Source organism: Panthera pardus, unplaced genomic scaffold (assembly GCF_024362965.1).
Source record: "Panthera pardus isolate Hobbes unplaced genomic scaffold, ASM2436296v1 HiC_scaffold_22, whole genome shotgun sequence".
In the NCBI taxonomy this organism is placed as follows: domain Eukaryota; kingdom Metazoa; phylum Chordata; class Mammalia; order Carnivora; family Felidae; genus Panthera; species Panthera pardus.
Window position 1 is genome coordinate 52,138,586 of NW_026526788.1, and position 23,578 is coordinate 52,162,163.

The 23,578-nt window shown below is 37.2% G+C and overlaps 1 protein-coding gene across 4 annotated transcripts in view; it reads right to left on the bottom strand.

Annotated features, from left to right (window-relative positions):
* The window catches only part of IDE (insulin degrading enzyme), a 114,147-nt gene that overhangs the window by 49,587 nt on the left and 40,982 nt on the right, over positions 1-23,578 (bottom strand). For all 4 annotated transcript variants that reach the window (XM_019445090.2, XM_019445089.2, XM_053909730.1 and 1 more), the window contains exons 3-5: positions 23,028-23,235; positions 18,877-19,046; positions 2,174-2,296 (exon numbers count right to left, since the gene is read on the bottom strand). In XM_019445090.2, the coding sequence (XP_019300635.2) occupies positions 2,174-2,296; positions 18,877-19,046; positions 23,028-23,235 (501 nt within the window). The remainder of the gene's footprint in view (positions 1-2,173; positions 2,297-18,876; positions 19,047-23,027; positions 23,236-23,578) is intronic.

Below are 23,578 nucleotides of genomic sequence, written 5' to 3' on the forward strand. Positions count from 1 at the left end.
ACTAACTCAGGCACTGGTGGCAAAGAGTGAACAAAACAGTTTCTATTCTCAAGTAAATTACTTTCTAGTGCAGTGGGCAATGAAAATGAATAGTATTTCAGGTGGTAATAAATGTTGTAAAGAAAAATAAAGCAGGTAGGAGAAGAGAAAGTGGGAAAAGAGATGCTATTTTCTATAAGATGACCTATTACATAGCTATAACATCATTATTTAACCTATCTTCAATTAATGAACAATCAGATTGTTTCTAACTTTTTGCTAATAAACACTATACTGACAGAAACATTCTAGTGCATCACCTTTTTGGACAACTCTAGTTATTTCCTCAGATTGCATTTCTAGAAGTAAAAATAAACTTTTTAAGGATGATGCATCTTGTTAAACTGTCCTCCAGAAAGTCTAGAGGAACTGCATAAATTGTATACACTACCACCAATACAAAAGGGCACTGCTCCTCCATAATGAGTATTACTTGAAAACAAAAACAAAATTAAGGTAATTTAACAGAAAGAAACACTTTATTATCTTTAGTTAATCTGCATTAAAATTTTTTTAATGTCTATTTATTTTTGAGAGAGAGGGAGACAGAGTGTGAATGGGGGAGTGTCAGAGAGAGAGGGAGACACAGAATTCAAGGCAGGCTCCAGGCTCAGCTGTCAGCACAGAGCTTTACGCAGGGCTCAAACTCACAAACTGTGAGATCATAACCTGAGCTGAAGTCAGATGCTCAACTGAATGAGCCACCCAGGCACCCCTAGTTAATCTGCATTTAAAAAGTCAAATCTTTGGGGTGCCTGAGTGACTCAGTCAGTTAAGTGTCCAACTTTAGCTCAGGTCATGATCTCGCGGTTTGTGAGTTCGAGTCCGCGTTGGACTCCGTGCTGACAGCTCAGAGCCTAAAACCTGCTTTGGATTCTGTATATCCCTCTCTCTCTGCCCCTCCCCACTCATGTTGTCTTTCTCTCTCTCATTCAAAAATAAATAAAAACATAAAAAAATTTAAAAAAAATGTCAAACCTTTATATGGACGCAGCCCAAGTGTCCATCGACAGATGAACAGATAAAGAAGATACAGTACAAATCTACAACGGATTACTCAGCCATAAAAGAGAGTGAAATCTTGCAATTTGCAACATGGGTTGAGCTAGAGAGTATTATGCTAAGTGAAATAAGTCAGTCAGAGAAAGACAAATGCCATATGATTTCACTCATGTAGAATTTAAGAAATAAAACAAACAAGTAAAGGGGGAGGGAGAAAAAGGTAGAGAGACAGACACAAATCAAGAAAAAGACTTTTAACTATAGAGACCACACTGATGGAGCTAGGGAGGTGGGGGGGGGGGGCGAGAAATGGGTGAAACAGGTGATAGGGATTAAGGAGTGTACTTTTGTTGTGATGAACACCATGTGATATATGGAACTGTTAAGTCACTGTATTGTACACCTGAAATTAATATAATACTATATATTAACCAACTTGAATTAAAATAAACACTTAAAAAAAAAAAAAACTTTAGGGGCGCCCAGGTGGCTCAGTCGGTTAAGCGTCCAACTTCGGCTCGGTCACGACCTCACAGTTCGTGGGTTCGAGCCCCGCGTTGGGCTCTATGCCCATGGCTCAGAGACTGGAGCCTGTTTCAGATTCTGTGTCTCCCTCTCTCTCTGCCCCTCCCCTGTTCATGCTCTGTCTCTGTCTCAAAAATAAATAAACATTAAGAAAAAAATTTTTAATAAGTAAATAACTTTAAAAAATAAAATTAAAAAATAATTACGTAAATATAAAGTCAAACCTTTGTTGTATATATTTCAAATTGTTTTCCCAGTGTACCATCATCTGCCTCTTTTTTTTCCCATCTGGTTTTTAATCTCGTTTCTAGTTTTCTGAATTGTTATAAGATCAAATCTGTTCATCTTTTCCTTTATACTACCTTTCTTTGCTTTTATATGTGATTTATATTTCCCTCAGGTCTCCATTTTAAATCATCTGTACTTCTTCTTAGAATATAGAGTTAAAAACAAAATTCCTCTCCACATATTCTCCAACAAGGAGATCATTTTCTAAAGCCTCTCAGCAGATAAAAGGCCGTATCTTATATCCTTCCAAAGTATATTCTTATATACAAATGGAAAACTTAGATTATCCAATTCTATGAAGAATTTCAAGGATTCTTACCTCGACCTAACACACAAATTGCCATCAAGTTTGATGAATAATAAGTAGAATGGAATTTCAGTAGTTCTTGCCTTACATCAATGCCTTCTTGGTTTGGTCTAGTCTCCAAAGTATATTTGTTTCCTGAAAAGGAAGAAAAACATTTCTTAGAAAAGGAAAAATACATGGACTTTAAAGTTATATTACTCACATTGCTGTAAAGTAAACTTAAAAAACAAGAGTTCAAACTAACAGATATAATGATTAGTTAATATGCCTGAAAGTAAGCTGGATAAACAGGATAGAATAGTACAAATTAGTAACATTTTAAACTATAGAGAGTTTTCCCTCAGGAACTTAAAGTGCTTTATGAAAATTATACACCTTAAAATCCCTATGAGATAGTAGATATTATGAGCACTCATAAGACAAAATGAGATCTACATGGCCTCCATTCACACTTACTTTAATTTTCAATTCCCTATGTACTCCATAATTAATTGAGGAGAGTCCTTGAGGGATCTTTTCAGAACTTACCAAGTTACTTGTGGAAAGAAATGTACTATTCTTGGCTGAAGCATTAAATTTGTGATGCGAATTCTCATGGATTTGATCTAGACTGGTAAAAATAGGATGCAATGCTATTTTTGTAAGTCTCAAGCAATGTATATAGTGTACCACTATGAGATCTCATGAAATTTAATAACTCAATTAGGGTGAAGCATGCAAGTCAAAAGCAAATGGTCACAATCTGTAAGCACTACCTTTCTAACAAAAATCTTGCAATTTAGGGACAGAGAGAGAGAATGCTAATGACTGCTGTCTCCCCCAAAATGGCACCTTGACTAGAAATATCCTCAAATCCTAAAATATCCTAAAAATCCTAAATAGCTTTTATTTATTTTCATCTGCAGAGATGAAACTATGGCAGAACACATTCTTTATATGTCCCCTCCCCCCAACTGGGTCATTAGAATGGCTGCTGAATTGGCATCTGAAGAGTCCCTCTCCTCCTGAATCTGGGTATCTAGAGAGAGCCACCAGATGGCGTTCCTAAATCCATTGTTTAGCACTGTACAGCTGCATAGTCCTGAGCCAAGATTCACGCCTGAATGCTTGAATCAACAGATCTAGTGGAGAGTGTGTGCAAACAACAGCCTAGCAAGAGCTCATTAACCTTTTTCTAGTCACAAAAGGATCAGATATGCTCATATTCACTAGCAGTAGCTTGCTAGTCAAGTTTTCAGGTTCTTAACAAATCCTCTCAAGTTCACACTAAAGATGTGTTCTACTTGGGGTCCTGAGACATCCCTTCACTTTACCTGAGGGACTCAGGTGTTTTTAAAAGTATTCAGAAGAAAAAGCACTTTTTCCTGGGTAATGGTTTGCAGTTCTTTCATATTAAGATAAAACTAGATGGTGCCTTTCTTTTATACTAATAGAAGATTCCAACAGCCTCAATTCCAGAGGGACTACTCCATACAGCTTCTTTAGTCATTTACTCTGCCAAGCTCAGATTCCTACAATATGTGAACTAAGAATGACAAACTGAGAGACTCAAATCTGGAGAAATTTAGTTTTATTTTAACAGGCTATAAATGTGATAGTGTGAGACCAAAACCAGATTTTTGTCTAAATGTGATCTGATTTGCCTATTCACAATCAGGTCAATATTCTGGGTTAAAAAAACAAAACAAAACAAAAAACCCTCAAATCAAAGCTTATGAAGACCAAGATCATGGCCCCATTTAGAACTGAAAAGTTCCTTCAGGTTGACCAGCTCTAACACATTCTGCTTGGATTTTAATGTATCTGAATATCCTACCATTCTAGTTCCTATCCTTTATCTTTAGACCCACTTTAAAAATAGAGGTAAAGTAGGAACATACCCCAAACATAATAAAACACAGATCATGGCAAAACACTGGCAATGCTATATTCAAACGAGCCAAAGAACCCGACAGAATACTAGACAGCAAAGAGAATGAACAACCTACTGTTTATACACAACAGTATGGATTAAGTTCACAACCTTAAGGTTGAATGAAAGAAGCCAGACACAAAGAGGATACACTTTTTCATTTCATTTATACAAAGCAAAAAAACAGACAAAACTAATCTGGGTTATGAGAAGCCAGACAGAGGTTACCCTTAAGGGATGGACAGTGACTACAAAGAGCAGAAAGACGGCCAGTGAGGTGCAGTTAATGTTCTGTTTCTTCACTGTCTGCTGGTTCCATATTGTGCTGTTTTTGAAAATTCAAGGGTTCATACATAAGTAATAGCAGTACATTAATTTAACTGATTCTTCAAATAGCAGCAAAGGTAAAAACAGCAATAATTTATCAGAACCACACACACTTTCCTGCAAATTTACTTCAACAAAAAGTTAAGAGAAAAAAAAAGAGCCCAAGAAGCCATTATCAACAACAGTCTAGCTCACCTGAGGTCCAAAATCTTAATGATACAGGATCTCTGACCAAACTGCTAAACAGAAGCTCAATCACATTTGCTCAATCTATTTGCTATAAAGAGATACCATTCTATGAATCTACATACTCATTTCTTTGCTGCCTACACGTTTTCAGTTTTTCTAATATGTGATGACAGTAGGAAATTATGGTCCATTTGGGAACACAGCCCAGATGGCTATTTCATATCCTTAGAGGTACCTGAATTAGAAATAGGAAGAGGAAGAGGTTCTCCACTATGACTCTCTTGGGATCAGGATAATCAGCTCTCAATCCATTGACAGAGAAACATGGATACCAGGTACAAATGAGCCACCAAAAAATTTTCTTAATAATTTTTAAGAATAAATACATACATACAAAGCATTTTATTTGGCAAGTGGCTGAAGAAGATGTCAAAGATTCAAAGCATAAGAAAGAACTGACTGGCATACCATCACTGGCTTGAAGAGAGAGGGGACTACATAGCAGGGAATGCAGGTGATATTTAGGAGCTCGGAGCAGCTGAGCATGGAAATGGTAAAAAGGAACTGAATTTTGCCAATGGTTAAGAATGATGTTGAAAGATGTTTTTCCCCAGAGCCTTCAGAAGGAAACTTTATGTGGTCAGTATCTTGATTACAGCCTTGTGATGCCCTGAGCAGGGAATCCCATGCCATGTCAGACTTCTGACCTACAAAACTGTGAACTAATAAATGGGCGCTGTTTAAACACACACACACACACACACACACACACACACACACACACACACACACCTCAAAAACAAATGGGGCAAAGACTCCATCTTGCTATTAAGTTTATTAACCCTTTTATAACAAATCCTTTAAAAGAGTTAACTAAAAACAAGAAGGCTAGCTGGTAGAATTTCTCAAGAAATAGACAACGAAATGAAAGGAAAAGCAGGGCATAATGTACAGAACTTCAGAATCAGTCCTTGAATCACCAGGTGAACTCTGTCGGTGTTGGGGCCATGACCCTTAGGTAGGGAGGAACAGGCACTGGCTTTGGTGTTCACAGAGCTCTCATCTAATCCAGCTTCAGCCATCTTCTGGTTGCATGACCTTAAACAAGTCACTTTACTTCTCTTAGGTTCAGTATCAATTCTTACATTGGTAGGTTTACACCAAATTAGAAAAAAAAAACAAAAAACGCATGTAGACAAGCTTAAGAGAAATATTTCACATTCAATAAATAGCAAAAATATGAAAGCCTGATGATGTCAAGTGCTGTTTAGGGATGTGGAGAAATGAGAACTCAGCCACTACAAGATAAAGTGTATTTTAAATCAACCACTATAAGCAACAACTTGACAATATTTATTGCATGTGAAGATGTACATATCCTACTACACAGTAATTCCACTGCTGGACACGTGTACCTTAAAGAACTGTGTGCAAGGACATATGTACAAGAATGCTTATAGCAGCACTATTCCATTAACAGGAAGATAGATAAAAGAGTGATATATTCAGTGAATTTTTCAAATAGCAGCAATGAAAATCTAAAAACTTAACCAGAGGCACATTCACCAATATGGAGAACTCTTACAAATATAATGGTGAATAAAAAAATACAAGTGGCAGAGATTACTCACAATAAAATGCCATTTTTGTAAAACTAAAAACTATACAACATATTGCTTAGAGATAAATACATGACTAGAGATATTAAAAAAACAAACAAACAAACATGGTAATAGTAGTCACCAAACAAACTTAAGACAGTAGTTACCTCCCAGAAGCAGGGGGGAAACGGCAAATGAAGAAGGGCACATCAGATGCCCAAACTGTATTTGTAACACTCTGCATCTTTAAGTAGTATGTAGGAATGATCTGGTAAATGGTTTTGAACCTACCTCTTTTATGACAGTTAATGAATCTGTAAAAAGTTTAAAGTACTTAATACTTCATGTATAACAAAATAAACACACAATTAACAACAGCTACTGCTGTTATGATGTGAATTGTAGGAGAGACTCCTGGCTTCTGAGAATATCACAGAAATGGTGGCACTGAAGTAGAGAAGAAAGCTCAGTAAATGGTCTAGATAACTTTCTTCTACCTAAGAATCCATGGTAGAGAACACTGTGAATATGGCTGGGAAAACAAATACCAGTTCAGTCTCTAGACACATACTGTCCTAATTTAGTGCTAACTCAGCTAGGTCATTTGTATCAACTGAAATGCTGCTACCAAAATCCTGAATCTTACCTTTCTGGCTCTGTTACCATTACAGTGAGCTCCAGCAGTGGACTGAGGATATCAGGGTTGCTGACTGGAACCCTTCTACTCTGGGCCTGCTGGAGAGAGCACTGGCTTGGCAGCTGGAAGATTCAGGGTTTCTTGTCCTGACTCCATCACATATCAATTAAACAACCTTGGAAAAGTCTCCCAACATCTCCAAGGGGTCATTTATTTGGTCGGCAAAATAGGGCCAACATGGATACAGGCCCAGTTGTTAAGAGCTAGGGCTCAACACCCCCCCGCCCCCCACCGCCGCCTCCATTTCCTAGCTGTGAGATACAGGCAAGTTTCTCAACCTTGCTAGGCCCCAGTTTCCTTATTTGTAACATAGAATAATAAAAGCACCAACCTCAGAGGATTGCTAGGAGGATTATTTGAATAATAAAGGCTCAGCATAGCGCCTGTCAGACAATAATTATTTAATATTAACTTGGGTTGTTATGAAGCTTATGAAAAGTGATAATGGATATGAAAAAGGTTGTATAAATTATAAAGCTCAGTAAATGCTAGCCTACATTTTCATTGCAACAACTACTTTAAATACTATTAAAAAGAAAAAAGCTTACAAACTCAGTACTAATGTATACAAATACCAAATTTCAAGAAAAAGAATTTGTTTTCCTGGAAAATTCTGAAGCCAAGCATATATATCTTATCATGTACGAAAGACTGAGTTTGAAGTTTTAGAAATCTGTTTTAGAAACTAGAGCCATCTTGGAGCGCCTGGGTGGCTCAGTCAGTTGAGCGTCTGACTTTGGCTCAGGTCATGATCTCACAGCTCATCAGTTCTAGCCCCGCGTCAGACTCTGTGCTGACAGCTCGGAGCCTGGATCCTGCTTCAGATCTGTGTCTCCCTTTCTCTCTGCCCCTAACCCACTCACATTCTGTCTCTGTCTCTCTCAAAGTAAATAAACATTAAAAAAATTTTTTAAGTAGAAACTAGAGCCATCTCCAACTGTATGTGTGATAAGGCTCTCATGGAAGGTCAACTTGCTAGTTAAAACGATGAAAATCTTAAGTGTTTTCTGAAATCCCAAGATTCTAAAAGTCATGTTAATATATCTATAGATAATTACTTGGAAGTACAGTTGACCCTTGAACAACATGGGTTTGAATTCATGGATCCACTCACCTGTGGATTTTTTCCAATAAATACAGTACTTGTATAAATAAATACAATTCAGTAAAGACTATAAATGTATTTTCTCTTATGATTTTAACATTTTCTTTTCTCTAGCTTACTTTATTGTAAGAATACAGTATACAATACATATAACATACAAAATATGGGTTGTTTACATTATTGGTAAGGCTTCTGGTCAACATAAGCTATTAGTAGTAAAGTTTTGTGGGGATTCAAGTTATACATGGGGGGGCGCCTGGCTGGCTCAGTCATGGGAATGTGTAATTCTTGATCTCAGGGTCATGAGTTTAAGTCCTATGTTGGGTGTACAGATTACTTAAAAATAAATAAACTTAGAGAAAAAAAGTTACACATGGATTTTCAGCTATGGGAAGAGTCAGCACTCTTAACTCCCACACTATTCAAGGGTCAATTGTATTACACATTTTTTTTAAAAAAAAAAAAGCTCTTTCTTGGGGCTCCTGGTTGGCTTAGTCAGTTAAGTGTCTGACTCTTGATTTCTGCTCAAGTCATGATCTCAAGTTCGTGAGATGGAGCCCCACGCTATCAGCACAAGCCTGCTTGGGATTCTCTCTCTGTCTCTGTCTCTCTCTCTCTCAATAAGTAAAAATAAATAAATAAAAATTAGGGACACCTGGGTGACTCCATCGGTTGCGTGTCCGACTTTGGCTCAGGTCATGATCTCGCAGTTTGTGGACTCAAGCTCCACATTGGGCTCTGCACTTAGAGCTCAGAGTCTGGAGCCTGCTTCGGATTCTGTCTCCCTCTCTCTATCCCCTATCCCCCAACTCACACACTGTCTTTCTCTCTCCCAAAAATAAACAAACACAAAAAAATTAAAAATAAACAAAAATTAAAAAGCTCTTTGTTCCTGCTACGGCATTCTTCTAAAAATTCTGGAAGGGACTAAAGCCTTTTGAGACATACAAATTTTCCCATAAAATTCTAAAGGGCAATTCTCCTGCACCTGGGTTAGGACATGCAAGGATAAGATGTAAGTTATGAGATGGGACTAGAAATGAAAACCTCATAAATGCCTTAATAAAGCACCTGTATACTTGGTTAATCCAGTTCTAGGTTTCTGTAAATTTCTAATTTTCCATAGACACATACGCTAGCAAGGAAAAAAAAAGACAATAACAATGAAAAACAGTATCCGTGGAAAAACTTACGGAATATTAAATGAGTAAGTGGGCTGAAACAATTCAAATATTTGTATAACCAAACAAATGAGTCATCATTCAAGGATGCTAGGGAACCAATTCATTATTTTGAAAACTGTAAATGAAGGGAATGAATCAAGCATTTGTCTTGCTTTTCCTATAACAACTGTACCACTGGGTGGTCAAATAGTAGGAGAAATAAGAGAATTAGAATTAGGGAAGTGACACACTGAGGATGAATGGTTGCAACACTAGACATTATATGACCCTGACAGAAGACCACATCACCACCTAGGAAGTCTTGTCCAAAAACCCCATGAATCTGATCAAGCCTCTATACTCACCTGCCAATTTGTGGAAATACAGAGGTCAGAGATAGGAATATGCTAAAATATATTGTTGGGGATGCAAGCAGGAAAATCTAGGCTATGAAAAGCTCTATGCAGCAACCAACCTCATCCTTCAATAAATTAATTTCAGGGTGGGGAGGGGAGGGGAGGGAGATAAGGATGAACCTATACCTACAGAGTAGAAGATATTTAAGGACCTATCACTCACTAACATTTGAACATTATGTGGACCCTAATCCAAATAAACTTTTAAAATTACAGGTTTTTATGAGACAACTAGAAATATGAAAACTAGATTGGCTATTAGTGATAATATTGTTTTTAAAAGAGTCCTCATCTTTGAGAGGTATATACTGAAATCTTTGTGAGTGAAGGGATATGCTATCTAGGATCTCTTCAAAACAATACAAGGGGGTGAATGGGAATGTGGATCAGTCTGGACGGGCCAGAAGCAGGGCAATGCATACACGAGATTCATTACAGTATTTGCTTATTTTTGTATGTTTTAAATTCTTCATTTAAGAAGGAGGGAGAGGGGCACCTGGGTGGCTCAGTCGGTTAAGCATCCAACTTTGGCTCAGGTCATGACCTCATGGTTTGTGAGTTCAAGCCACAAGTCAGGCTCTGTGCTGACAGCTCAGAGCCTGGAGCCTGCTTCAGATTTTGGGTCTCCCTCTTGCTCTCCGCCCTGCCCCCACTCATGCTCTATCTCTAAAAAATAAACATTAAAAAATTTTTTAAAAAAAATAAAAGGAGGGAGACAAAGAGAAGGAGGTAAGGGAGGAAAAGTAAATGATTAACTTTTATCAGGATCTGATTTTGTATCACTACCATCATCTCAAGATCAGGAGTCCTTCAGTTATCTTGTTTGCATTTCCTATTTTTCATTTCCAGTCCATTTTCCTGCTCTGTTCCTTCCTTTTCCTATGCAAAGTGTTCTTTGTTACAACTATTCTAACTTGTTTTTTCCAAAAGACACTGGGCTCACTCCTTGGTCCTTTCTTTTTGTCATAGTTCTGGGGGCCAACCTAACATTATGGTAAAGAACACCGGCTTTGAGTTCAGACTGACGTGATATCAAATCCCCGAACCCACAAAGAAGTTCCACCACCACCCCACCTCCCTCTCCCTGCATGCCCCTCAAGGCCATTCTCTCTCAATACTCATTTCGACATCTGTCACAGGGCATGATGAAATTTCAGTACTGTGGTAAACATTAAGTGAAATCATATTAGGTAGAATACCTACTCAGTGTGTGGCATTTAATACTCATACAATAATTAGTTGCTTTTCCTCTTAAACGGCTCTTCCTTTCTTCTGCTTAAGAAAATCCTACCTACCCTTCAGGAGAATTCAGTTTGCATATCCTCTGAGGTCCTGGAGAATTCAATTCCAGGCAACCCTAAGCAGGCAGAATAGAATAGTGATTAAAAGTAACAGATCTGGGTTTAGAGCATGCCCCAGCACTTAAAGCTGAGTGATCACAAGCAATTTATCTTCTCTCAAGTCTTAGTTTACTCATCTATAAAATGGAAATAATAAGGGTATATACCTACTGGGAATACTGTAAGAATTAAATTAAACAATCCAGGTAAATTACTTAGCACAGCAGTCAATAAAAATTAGTGAGGAGGAGGACAAAGAAGAGATAATGATCCCAGAAAACTAAACCCAAGGTTATACTCCAGTGAAATCCTGGGTGTGTCTTAACTTTCCAACACAACTATAAGCACTTTGAATGTAAAGATACTGGTTACATTTCTTTGCATATTCTAATGTACTTTACATGTAGGGGGTTAAAAGAAGAATTACTTGTCAACTAAGAGAGAAAGACTCATCTGGGCCAACTTGTAAGACCCTGCTTAAATTCTTATCCTATAGTACAAACTACAAAACATAGTAAATAACTAAGTAACAAACCCCCCTTCTTCCACACGCCCTTCCACTTCACCTTTCATTCCACTTATAAAGGAGTGCCTGTTGGGGCGCCTGGGTGGCTTGGTCGGTTAAGCATCCGACTTCAGCTCAGGTCACGATCTCGCGGTCCGTGAGTTCGAGCCCCGCGTCGGGCTCTGTGCCGACAGCTCAGAGCCTGGAGCCTGTTTCAGATTCTGTGTCTCCCTCTCTCTGTGACCCTCCCCCGTTCATGCTCTGTCTCTCTCTGTCTCAAAAATAAATAAACGTTAAAAAAAAAAAAATAAAAAATAAAAAAAATAAAAAAAAAAAATAAAGGAGTGCCTGTTGTTTCCCCTACCTACTTGACTTCCTTCTTTTATTTTCTTTCCAGCTGCTCCCATCATGTCTGTGGTGTTAGGTTAGAGAAACAGATCACTAAAAAATGACCAGAACTAAGATTTTCTCTTTTCTTTTTCCTTTTCCAAAGTATTTTTTAAAATCCAACTTATTAAACATTATTATAGACCCCAGACTTTTCTCCAACCACTTCACACGGACAACCTCACTTAATTCTCATGTCAACCTGATATGGGAGGAAACTGAGGCCTACAGAAGTTAAGCAACGTGCCCAGTGTCCCTGAGCTAGCCAGTGGTAGAGCAAATATTTAAATAGAGTGCTGCCCAACTTCGGAGGCCAAACTTTAAATCACCTAGAATATGCTAGTTAGAGGTGGGATTCCTGGCTGAAGTTTGAGGGTAGGAGAGCCATAAAGGGATTCAATGAAGACATGTGTGGAGACAGATTTAACACACAATATCTAGGAAAACAACTTTCAAACAGAGTAACTAACTTGAAACAGAAAAATACTTGCCAGATGTCAGTTTGAGAATGTGAGAACTCTCAGCATGGGAACGAAGATACAAGAAAAAGAATAGTAATTTAAGGGCTTGTCCCACTTGGTTAGACAAAGGTTTGCAAAACCAAACACTTACCAGAACAAGACAGGTAACCTGCAGCTATCTTTTGACACAGATGTGCTTATGTAGTAAACATACAAACAGTCCCCACACACAAAAGGAGGCCTTCTTCTGCTCATCCTGAAAAGTGTCACCCTCTCAGCCTTTCGTTTTTCCATTTGTGATAAATGGGTAAAAGAAATATTTCACATTTATCCTTAAATTTTAAAACTGTGGAATATTTATAAATGTTTAAACATACAGACTTACACCATGTACACCTATGTACTCACCACCCAGTTTTACCACTCTTCACATTTTGCCACATTTTGTTACAAATCTTTCTCCTCCTAGAGATACAGTCTCTCCTGCCTGTCTGTCTCCCCACTCGCAGACATACTAAAGGGAAGTTGGTGTTTAAGCATTCTCATGCACATTTTATACTAGATCATATACATATACAGACATTACGAGATGCAGTATTGGTTTGCCTGTCTTCAAATTTTATAGAAAGCTATCACCCAAAACACATTCTGCAACTTGCATTTTGCTCAAAATATTTTGCTCTTTACCTGGTTTCATACATGAGTTCTAGTTCACTCATTTTAGCTTTTATAGAATACTCTACTGTATGCATAGACCAAAATGTATTAATTTATTCAACTGTTGCTGGACATTTAAGTCATTTCCTACTTTTCACTAATTCAAAAAATGCTTCATGAGAATTCTTGTGTATGTTCCCTGTGCGCAATAACTAAAGTTGTTTCTCTCTAGAGTACCTGTGAAGAAATGAATTCCTTGGGTCAAAGGGAGTAGGCATCACTTTATTAGACATTGCCAAATTGTTTTACAAGGTGGATGAACCAATTTATTTTCCCATCAACAGCATCTGAGTTTCTGTTTTCCTGCATCCTCACCATAATCCTCAGTTCCGCCTGACTTTGTTGTTGCCAACCTGATAGGTGTCAAATGGTATCTCAGTGTTTTTATTTTTTAATTATTTATTTTAATTTCCCCCTGATTTTAATGATTTGAGCATCTTTTTTATGTTTACCCAAATACCCTCTTCTGTAAACTCCATATTCATATCCTTTGCCTATTTTTTCTAACGAGCTGTTTTATCTTTTACTTATTTACTTATACAACTTTTTATGTTACATGCTTTGCAAATACCTTCAATGAGTGTATGGATTATCTTTTGCTTTTATGTCTATTGAACAGAAATTTTAAATTTTGATGAAATCAAATTTATCTTTAAACCTATGATTTATCTTTATCTCTAAAAGATACGGTTTGTGATATTAGTATCAGATGTACAATCCAGTGACTCAACAATTCTATACTCTACTCAGTGTTCGTGTAAGTGTACTCTTAATCCCCTTCACCTATTTCACCCATCCCTCTACCCACCTCTCTTTTGGTGACCATCAGTGTCAGTTTGTCCTCTATAGTTAAGAGTCTGTTTTTTAGTTTATCTCTTTTTTTCTTTTAAGAATGCTTTCCTTAAGATGAAAAAAATCTGTATTTTCTTCTACAAGTTGTAAAGTTTCCTTCCCATAATTAGGTCTAATTGACCTGGAATTTATTTTTATGCATGGTATGACATAAGCATCTAATTTTACTTATTTCTACACAGATAACTAGTTTCTCCTCTCTTCATCTATTTGTAATGTACCTCTGTCTTAGGTCAAATTTCTATGTGTGCTATGTTTCTAGGGTCCATAATCTCTTATCTTCCTGTATTCTTGCAATAGTTCCGCTACTGTAACAACTAGAACAGTAAGTCTTGGTATCTGGGAGAATTAGTCCCTTCTTTGTTGTTCTTAGTATCTTAGTTATTCTTGGCCCTTTACTCTTTCTTATTAATTTTATAATCAGATTATCAGGCTCTTCAAACAAACAAAACAAAACTAGGGCTTTCAATTGGCACTGCATTGAATTTGGATAAATTTGGGGTGAACTTACATTTGTGTGATACTGAGGTTACCCATTCATGAACATGGTTTATCTCCCCATTTACTCAGGTATTCTTTTATATCCACTATATATTTCTCACACCTCTTATTAGATTCATTTCTAAACACCTTAAAGCTACTTTTATACTGTAAATGAAATTATTTTTCCTGTAATGTTTTTCTAAATTAATTACTATGGATACAAAAATACAATTTTGGTGTTTCTTGTCTTTAGGCAACCTGGGTGAATTATCTCAGTGTTCAGGAATAAGTTTTCCTTCCTTTTCTACCTCTTTTTCTTTTTTTTCTTTTGCTTCCTTTCTACCTCTTACATAGCACATTGCCTTCTCTTGTTTTACTGCAATGATACAGCTGAATAAAAAAGTTATTACAGGGTATTCCTGTTTTGTTTTCACCTTTCAATGGAAATCCTTTTGAAACCTCATCAATAATTTTCATGTTTGATGCAGGCTTTTATCAGCTCCAGAGTTTTTTGTTGTTTTTGTTCATGAACGAGTGCTGAGCTTTATCAAATGTCTTTTCTGAGCCTACTAAAATGACTGCCTAACACTATGGACTATTTACACTGTGGGTTGGAACCCATTTGATTGTAATGAAATAAATTTAATGTATTGACAGACCAGAATTTTTTTTTTTTTTTTTTTTTAAAGAAACAGAATATAACAAGGTATACCAAGATATTAGGCAGATACTGTTTGGTAAAAATTTTTGTTTTATCTGCTTACACAAACACACGTATATGTGCTCTGAGTTGCTAAGTAAAACGTGCTTCTTACAGTGGGTTGTATACAAAAGAGTTTGAAAGCAACTGATCTATACTATTTTGAAGCATGAAAAACCCACTAGAAAGGACAAACATCTTATCGCAAGGTTTTCTTAAAAATAAATAATGCTTGGCTTTTGTTCATTTAAAAATAGCCAGCTTGGGCGCCTGGGTGGCTCAGTCAGTTAAGAAATCCGACTTTGGCTCAGGTCATGATCTCACAGTTTGTGGGTTCGAGGCCTGCCTTGGGCTCTGTGCTGACAGCTCAGAGCCTGGAGCCTGCTTCAGATTCTGTGTCTCCCTTTCTCTCTGCCCCTCCCCAGCTCACATTCTGTCTCTCTCTCAAAATAAATAAATAAATAAAAACATTAAAAAAAATAAAAATAGGGGCACCTGGGTGGCTTAGTTGGTTAAGCATCCGACTTTGGCTCAGGTCATGATCTTGCGGTTTCTGAGTTCAAGCCCCAATTCAGGCTCTGTGCTGACAGCTCAGAGCCTGGAGCCTGCTTCAGATTCTGTGTCTTCCTCTCTCTCTGCCCCTTCCCTGCTCGTGCTCTCTCTCTCAAAAATAAATAAACATCAAAAAATAATAAAATAATAAATAAAATAAATAAAAATACCCAGCTTTTCCTGATACTTTTATTTTAAAAATGTTTTAAATATATTTTTGATATTTTAAATATTATTATTAACATAAGTCATACTCTCTTGATGGAGAAAATGACCCACATTCACAGAAACATCTTAAGTCACTCAAAAGTAACAGAAGTAAATTAAGTATGAATTTTTGACAAGGATTCTTCTTCAAGGATCATTTCTGTAAAATGTTATATGTAAAATTTCCAGCGTGAGGGTATACAGCTTCCATCATATTTTCAAACATATCTGTGACCTTAAAAACAGACAGAACCTCTCCTCCAAAAAGTTTAAAGTTAGTTTATACTTCTAAAATCAGAAGGTAACCTGGCATTTGCACATTTTCTATACTTTTCTATGGAGTCTGGCTCAGTCATCTTTTAGCTGTTTATATTACCTCATACTTTGCTGACTAACTGGTTGGCCTTGTCAGTGGTTTATAAAAACAAGCCTGCCCTCAGAATCCATCCATACATATATGACCATTCAATGTTTCTCTTTGCCCATCCCTCCCAAAACCTTCCTCTAGAACACTTTAAGGCTGTTCCTTGTTTGTGACCAGAAGTAATATTACCCACCTTATTCACTGTATTTATTTTTGGAAGATCTGTGGCTGCTTCCTGATTATGCTGATTACAATTTGTCACCAGTGAGGCTGTTTCAAAGAAAGCAACTCCCAAAGAGGAGCTCCAACACGTTCTACACAATAGCAGCATTGTTGGTGTAAGTAATCTAACCTACCAGAGGGACTACTTAAAGGACAACTACCATTTGGATGTAATGATTTTGAAATTTGTTTTTTTTAAACTCACATCCCCTTCTTAGGGTGCCTGGGTGGCTCAGTGGGTGTTAAGAGTCTGACTCATGGTTTCCACCCAGGTCATGATCTCACGGTTTGTGGGTTCACGCCCTGCGTAGGGCTCCACGCTAACAGTGTGGGGCCTGCTTGGGATTCTCTCTCTTTTCACCCCCCCCCCAAAGTAAATAAACTTTAAAAAATAAATCTCACCTCCCCTTTTTGACATGCCATGCATGCTGATGTTCTCCACAAAGGCTACCTTTCAAACAACTCAGCATTACATAGACATTTTAGGGACCACAGGATTCATCTTAACAATGACATCGATATTGAGTGCCAAGTACTAGAAGTCTAAAGAATATCATTGTTTCCAATCACAATGTATAAAAACTCCTAATTTGGGGCATCTGGCTGGCCCAGTCGGAAGAGCATGTGACCCTTTATATTGGGGTCATGAGTCTGAGCCCCACATAGGGTGCAGAGACTAGTAAAAAAAAAAAAAAAAGAAAGAAAGAAAGAAAGAAAGAAAAAAGATAAATAAACTGAAAAAAAGAAACAAAAACAAAAACAAAAAACTCCTTTTAATTCTGCAATGCTATGCTAATTTCCTGGCTGCTGTTGGATATATTAGAATGGTATCCAAACTGAAAGAAAGCTGTCTTTATAGTCTTAAAAAACGTTCTCCAAATTAAGTTATATAATATGCATAAATTTGTAAGTACACTAAGCAATCTATTATTTTTATGCCATTTTATAATCCCCAAAGCAGTATTTTAATCATAGCAACCTGTTAACAACGATTACATCTGGTGAGTGGGATTGGCAGGAGATGAGGAAAAGAGAGAGTTTTTGTGTTTGCTTCTTGAATACTTTTGCACTATTTAAATATTTAAATTAAACATGTACTTCTTTCCTAATGTTTATTTATTTATTTTGAGAGAGAGAGTGTGTGTATGTGTGTGGAGGGGAGGGACAGAGAGAGAAGGAGAGAGGATCCCAAGCAGGCTCCACACTGTCAGCACAGAGCCTGCCACTGGACTCGAACCCATGAACGGTGAGATCATGACCTGAGCCAAAAACCTGGAGTTGGACACTTAACCAACTGAGCCACCCAGACACCCCTAAATATGTATTTTTTAATGAAAATCTGAATAACGAAAAAGGGTACAATTATGAAGTCAAGAATCTCCACATTTATTTTATTCTACTCCCTGTCATCCCACCCCTAGTCTCCTTCCAGGAGACTATAGCACTCTATGTAGAACTCTTCTACAACTTTCCAGCTCCCACACAGCCAGCCCCATGAAGGACAGTAGGCATGTGTAGGGAGTACAAGCGGAGGTCATGGGAGCCAGAGGATTCAAGGAGCCTAGAAATGAGCACTTAAAAAGCACTTCTCTTTGGAAGGTAGATTTCAGAATACAAGGATCTATTCTCTTCTCTCTTTGAAATGCTAGTTAACATCTATTCACACCTTTAACAGCTCTATTCCTTAAACATTTAGACCTCTGTTTAAATGAGGGCCGGGGCACCTGGGTGGTTCAATCCCTTAAGCGACCAACTTCAGCTTAGGTCATGGTCTCACAGCTTGTGAGTTCAAGCCCCGCATCAGGTTCTGTGCTGACAGCTCAGAGCCTGGAGCTGCTTCGTATTCTGTCTCCCTTTCTCTCTGCCCCTCCCCCACTTGCACTCTGTCTCTTGTCTCTCTCTCAAAAGTAAATAAACATTAAAAAATATTTTTTTTTTAAATGAGGGCCAGAGTAACCCCTCAGGAGGGCTAAATAATTGCTTAGGTCACTACTACTACAATTTTAAGAATATCATCCCAAGTTTTATGTATGAAGTCCACTGTCAAGAGCCTATTTGCATCTTTTTGAACTACTAGCCAAAATGCTAGTCACCTGTTAAAGGGATTATAACCACTTCATTCTTACGGTTTCTGAACTCTGAATTCCATCCTATACCTTGTTATCCAACAAACTTGCTTCATATTTGATCACTCTTCTTAATAACCCATCACTTTTTCCATGAAACTCACATACCTAAGCTTCAGCCTCATCTCAGATCACAAGTCACAAATATAAATGCTGACACAGAGACCAAGCAGACGACCTAAGTGTAGTGGTATGGTAAGAAATAACAGGGAGTAGCAATGATGTAACAACCTTTCCTCAGGACTGGGAGTTTATAAAGAACAGCACAGATAGGAATGGGAGTTCCAAAATCCTCTAACCTGAACTATAAAATACAATACTGTAAAAAGAGGCCAGGGGTTTAAATGAGGTCAGAGAGAACTAATGCATGAAAGCCGCTGTTGACAAACCTGTCCCAAATTTGCTGAAGGGGTGTTTGGGATTCCCCGTAGCTTTTTCCAACTGAAAGAGTCTCCAGGCATCATTCATCACATTCTTCTCATGTTCTGAATCAACTGCATTCACCTCTCTGTCTTTGCAACTCTCATCAAACAAGGGGCACAGGAAAAACTGTGCAAACCTAAGGGTAGGAAACACAATTAACAATTTGAAAGCTATTATTTTAAAAGAGTAGCCTTTAAAAATATATTTGAAACTCAACAGATAGGAAGTATGAATTCTACAGAACCAAAAACACTACCATTGCAACCAAGAAAAAGAAATGCAAAATAAGTTTTAAAAAGTAACAAAAGAAAAATATTGGACATGTATAAATTCAGAGAAGTCGATCTACCCCAGAGATATTAGTGAAAATATACTCAGATCTACCAGACTGCCCCCGACCCCAACACACACTTCAGAGGCTGGACTTGGGCTTCTAAGTGGCTACAGATCAGAGGTTCCCATCACCTCCTCTGGTTCAATAAATTTGCTACAACAGCTCACCTGACTCACAGAAACATTTTACTCACTAGATCACCAGTTTATTATAAAAGGAAATAATTCAGGAAGGGCCAAATAGAAAGGATGCACAGGGATGTACATGGGAAGAGGCATGGAAGCTACTCTCCCCAAACCTCCATGCTTTCACCAACCTGGAAGTTGTACAAACCCTGTCCTTTTGGGTTTTTATGAACACTTCATTACATAAGCATGATTGATTAAATCATAAGCTACTGGTAACTGAACTCAATCTCCAGCCCCACTTGGAAGGTCTGGGATTTGGAGAGAAAGTTCCAACCTTTCTATAGCAGGGCTGGTTGCCCTGGAAACAAACTGTCAGGTTACCTAGGGGATTCCCCAAAGTCACCTTATTAACATGCCAAAAGACACCTTTAATACTCTCATCACTTGGGAAATTCCATGGGTTTTAGGAGCTATGGGCCAGGAACAGGAAGAAAAACCAAATATAGATTTCTTATTATAAATCAAAATATCACAACAGCAAAAAGTCAAGGCAGACTTATGAAGACAGTAGCAATCTATTTAAGATTTGCAATTTGGCAAGTCATGAAAATCCCTGTTATATACTGCTAATTCTCCAAAAAAGGAAAAGGCAGGTGACAGTTCTTGGGCAAAAAAATCTTAAACTTACAGTCTGAGGTGCAACTGCACTTAAGACTCAGACATTTTAGGACAAACTAAGTGACCTACTTTTTAAAGGCTCTATTTGAATGTTTTTTCTTCCTCTAGAGAAAAACAAACAAACTTTATTAGTGGGGAAAAAATGATGGAATAAAAAAACCTATGACACAGTAGTTTGACTAAGACACAATTATGAGCTTTTATAAAATATTAAAAGAATTTTAAAATTTTAATAAGCAGTGATTCAACAAATAACATGTCATGTAACTCTGGCGTAAGTAACCAAACGCTTTTCTTGAGGTTATTCTTTAGTAGTAGTAGTACTAAAGTTTAACTAAAATGACTTTAGTTATAAGTTAACTCTCCTATATCAGGTTACAATTTAAAGTATGATTTCATGTAATAAATCTTAAACTTTAGATTCCACTTTATAAAAATTAAGATCCAGAATTCAGATGAAGCCACAAGCAGAGTCTGAATGGGGCCTTAAGAGACTCCTGAGTCTATGGACATCTCAGCAACTGTATTTCACAGTTCAGCTGTCAAAGAGACTGTTATCACTACCTGATATTTATTTTATGCACACAGTAAATACGATACTGTGCTAAGCACTTCACACAAACCAATCCAAAGGGAAACTCCACCTCTCTATACGCGGGAACAGCTATTTATGGATAGGTAACCTCTTTTACCTATCTCAATACATTTAAGCTGGTAAAAGCGCCTAATAGCTACATACCACAGCTGGATAGGTCCACGTAAAGGGTCACGATAATGACACAGTAGAATCAATATTTTAAAAACATGCTCTTATGTAAGAGGTTTTTTTTTCCCCCTCTGAGTCAAGTAACAGACATCCTCCATCATACAGAGATTATATGAACATCTGCTGTAGCATTTGTAAAGCAGGAAATTAAATTCAGTGTATGATCCCAGGGAACTCATTAATGGTAGTCTTCTGGGAATACATATAAAAGATGATTACACTTCAAAGCTGCTGCCTAAAGACTGAAACATAATCTAGAATAAGTAAGAAACAGACCACTATGACCTAGCCATGTATCCTGAACCCATGCCTCTGCCTTGTTAATGTTCTTTGCACTAAGGAATAAATTCAAACTATTAGGTTTTCAAAAAATATGTAATGACTATTATCAATATAAGCAAATAAAGCTATCACTAAAATGGCTAAGTCAACGTTAATTATAGACCCATAAAAAAGCTGCAGAATTACACCTTCTTGGCAATATAGAAAACTGTAAAAAGTTACCAAGGAAAAATTACTTTGGATAATTAATCAAAACACTAATATGGCAAAAAATTAGAAATTGTTAGCTGTGTAGAAAACTAAGAAATTAAATTGACCTAATGGAGCTTGCTCCAGGAAATACTTTCACAAAATGTCCCCAGGGTTGAAAACAGCAGGTCAAAACATTTTGTGTCACCACAATGAGACATCACCTCACACCAGTCAGAATGGCTATTATCAAAAAGGCAAGAAATGGGGCGCCTGGGTGGCTCAGTCAATTGAGCTTCTGACTTCGGCTCAGGTCATGATCTCACGGTCTGTGGGTTCGAGCCCCGCGTCGGGCTCTGTGCTGACAGCTCAGAGCCTGGAACCTGTTTCAGATTCCGTGTCTCCCTCTCTCTCTGCCCCTCTCCTGCTCACCCTCTGCCGCTCTCTCTCTCAAAAATAAACAATAAAAAAAAAAAAAAGGCAAGAAATAACAAGTGTTGACCAAGGATGTGGAGAGAAGGGAGCCCTTGTGTCGGTGGGAATGTAAACTAGTGTAGCCACTGTGGAAAACAGTATGGAGGTTTCTCAAAAAGTTAACAATAGAATGACCATGTGATTCAGCAATTCCACTTCTGGGTATTTACCCCCAAAAAAACAAGAAACAAAAAACACTAATTTGAAAAGATTTATGCATCCTTATGTTCACTGTGGCATTATTTATAATAGCCAAGATATGGAAACAACCTAAATGTCCATGGATGGATAAATGGATAAAGAAGATATAGTGTATATATATGCAATGGAATACTACTCAGTCATTAAAAAAAAAAAATGAAATCTTACCATTTACAACAAGATGGATGGACCTAGGGGCTATTATACTAAGTGAAATAAGTCAGAGAAAGACAAATACCATATGATCTCACATATATGTGGAATGTAAGAAACAAAAGTCACAGACACAGAGAACAGACTGATGGTTGTCAGAAGAAAGGAGGTTTGGGGGTTCGGTGAAAGGAGTCAAAAGATACACACTTCCAGTTATAAAATATTAAGTCACAGGAATATAATGTACACCATGGTAACTACAGCGAATAATATTGTATTGCATACTCAAAAGTTACAACAGAGTAAATGTTAAGTTTTCATAGTAAGAGAAAAAAATTTTTGTAACTTTGTATGATGACATATGGTAACTAGACTTACACAGTAGGGATCATTTTGCAATGTACACAAATACTGAATCATCATGGTGTACATCTGAAACTGATATAATGTCAATTATACTTCAATTAAAAAAAATTCTATATCCACTAAGCATAGACTAGAGTAACTAAAGGAGAACAGAATGTTTAAGTTCTACATTCTGGAATAGGAGCATATTTGAAAAGAAATCCATGACACTGTAACAGTTTATTCTTCATCACGTGCTTCAGATATAATACCAATTAGAATGGGAAGGGCTGGGGAGAATTTTATAAGTCCATAAAATACTGTGTAGGGCCGAAGACTGGTTTAAAGTCATGCCATTATTTTTCCTCTACCACAAAATAAATAGACAGTATCACTCATTTTCTTTTTCTTTTTTTTTTTTTATAAAACGCATGGAAAAATACTGGTTAAAATATTTTTTGTTAAGCTACAAAGCTGTGAAGACATCTTTGTAAAAATAATAATTATTACTACTATTAGTGTAATAAAGTGCACAAAGTTGAATAATCTATAAGATATCAGCATTACCTGTCTAGAGCACCTTCTAGGTGTTCATGGGAAACATCAAAATAGTAATTGGTATGTTCTCCACTAGTAAAGGCATTTGAACTTCCTGCATGCTCACTAAGAAACTGGCTGTATTCATTTTCTTTAGGGTATTTCTTTGTTCCCAAAAATAGCATATGTTCACAAAAATGACTTAAGCCAGCAATATTTGGAGGATCTGACAATGAACCTGAAAGACAAGAGAAAAACACATACAACAAAAGTTTTTTTTGTTTTTGTTTTTTGTTTTGCAGATGATCTGCAAGTTCTGTTAACATGACAACTCCAACCACACAATGAGAGAAAGTTAAGCACAGGCTGCTCTAAAATGGTACTGTTTAGGTTACAGCCTCAGCTCGTGATATTAATTAGTTAGCAACTTTGGGCAGATTACTTAGCCTCTCTGGACATTACCTTTCTCACACATCACAATGGAGGGAAGGTAAGACTTGAATTCATTGTTTTATAAGAGCAAGAGCTCCTAGTTCTTACATTTTATTGCAGGAGATAATACAATGTAGTGGTAAGAACAT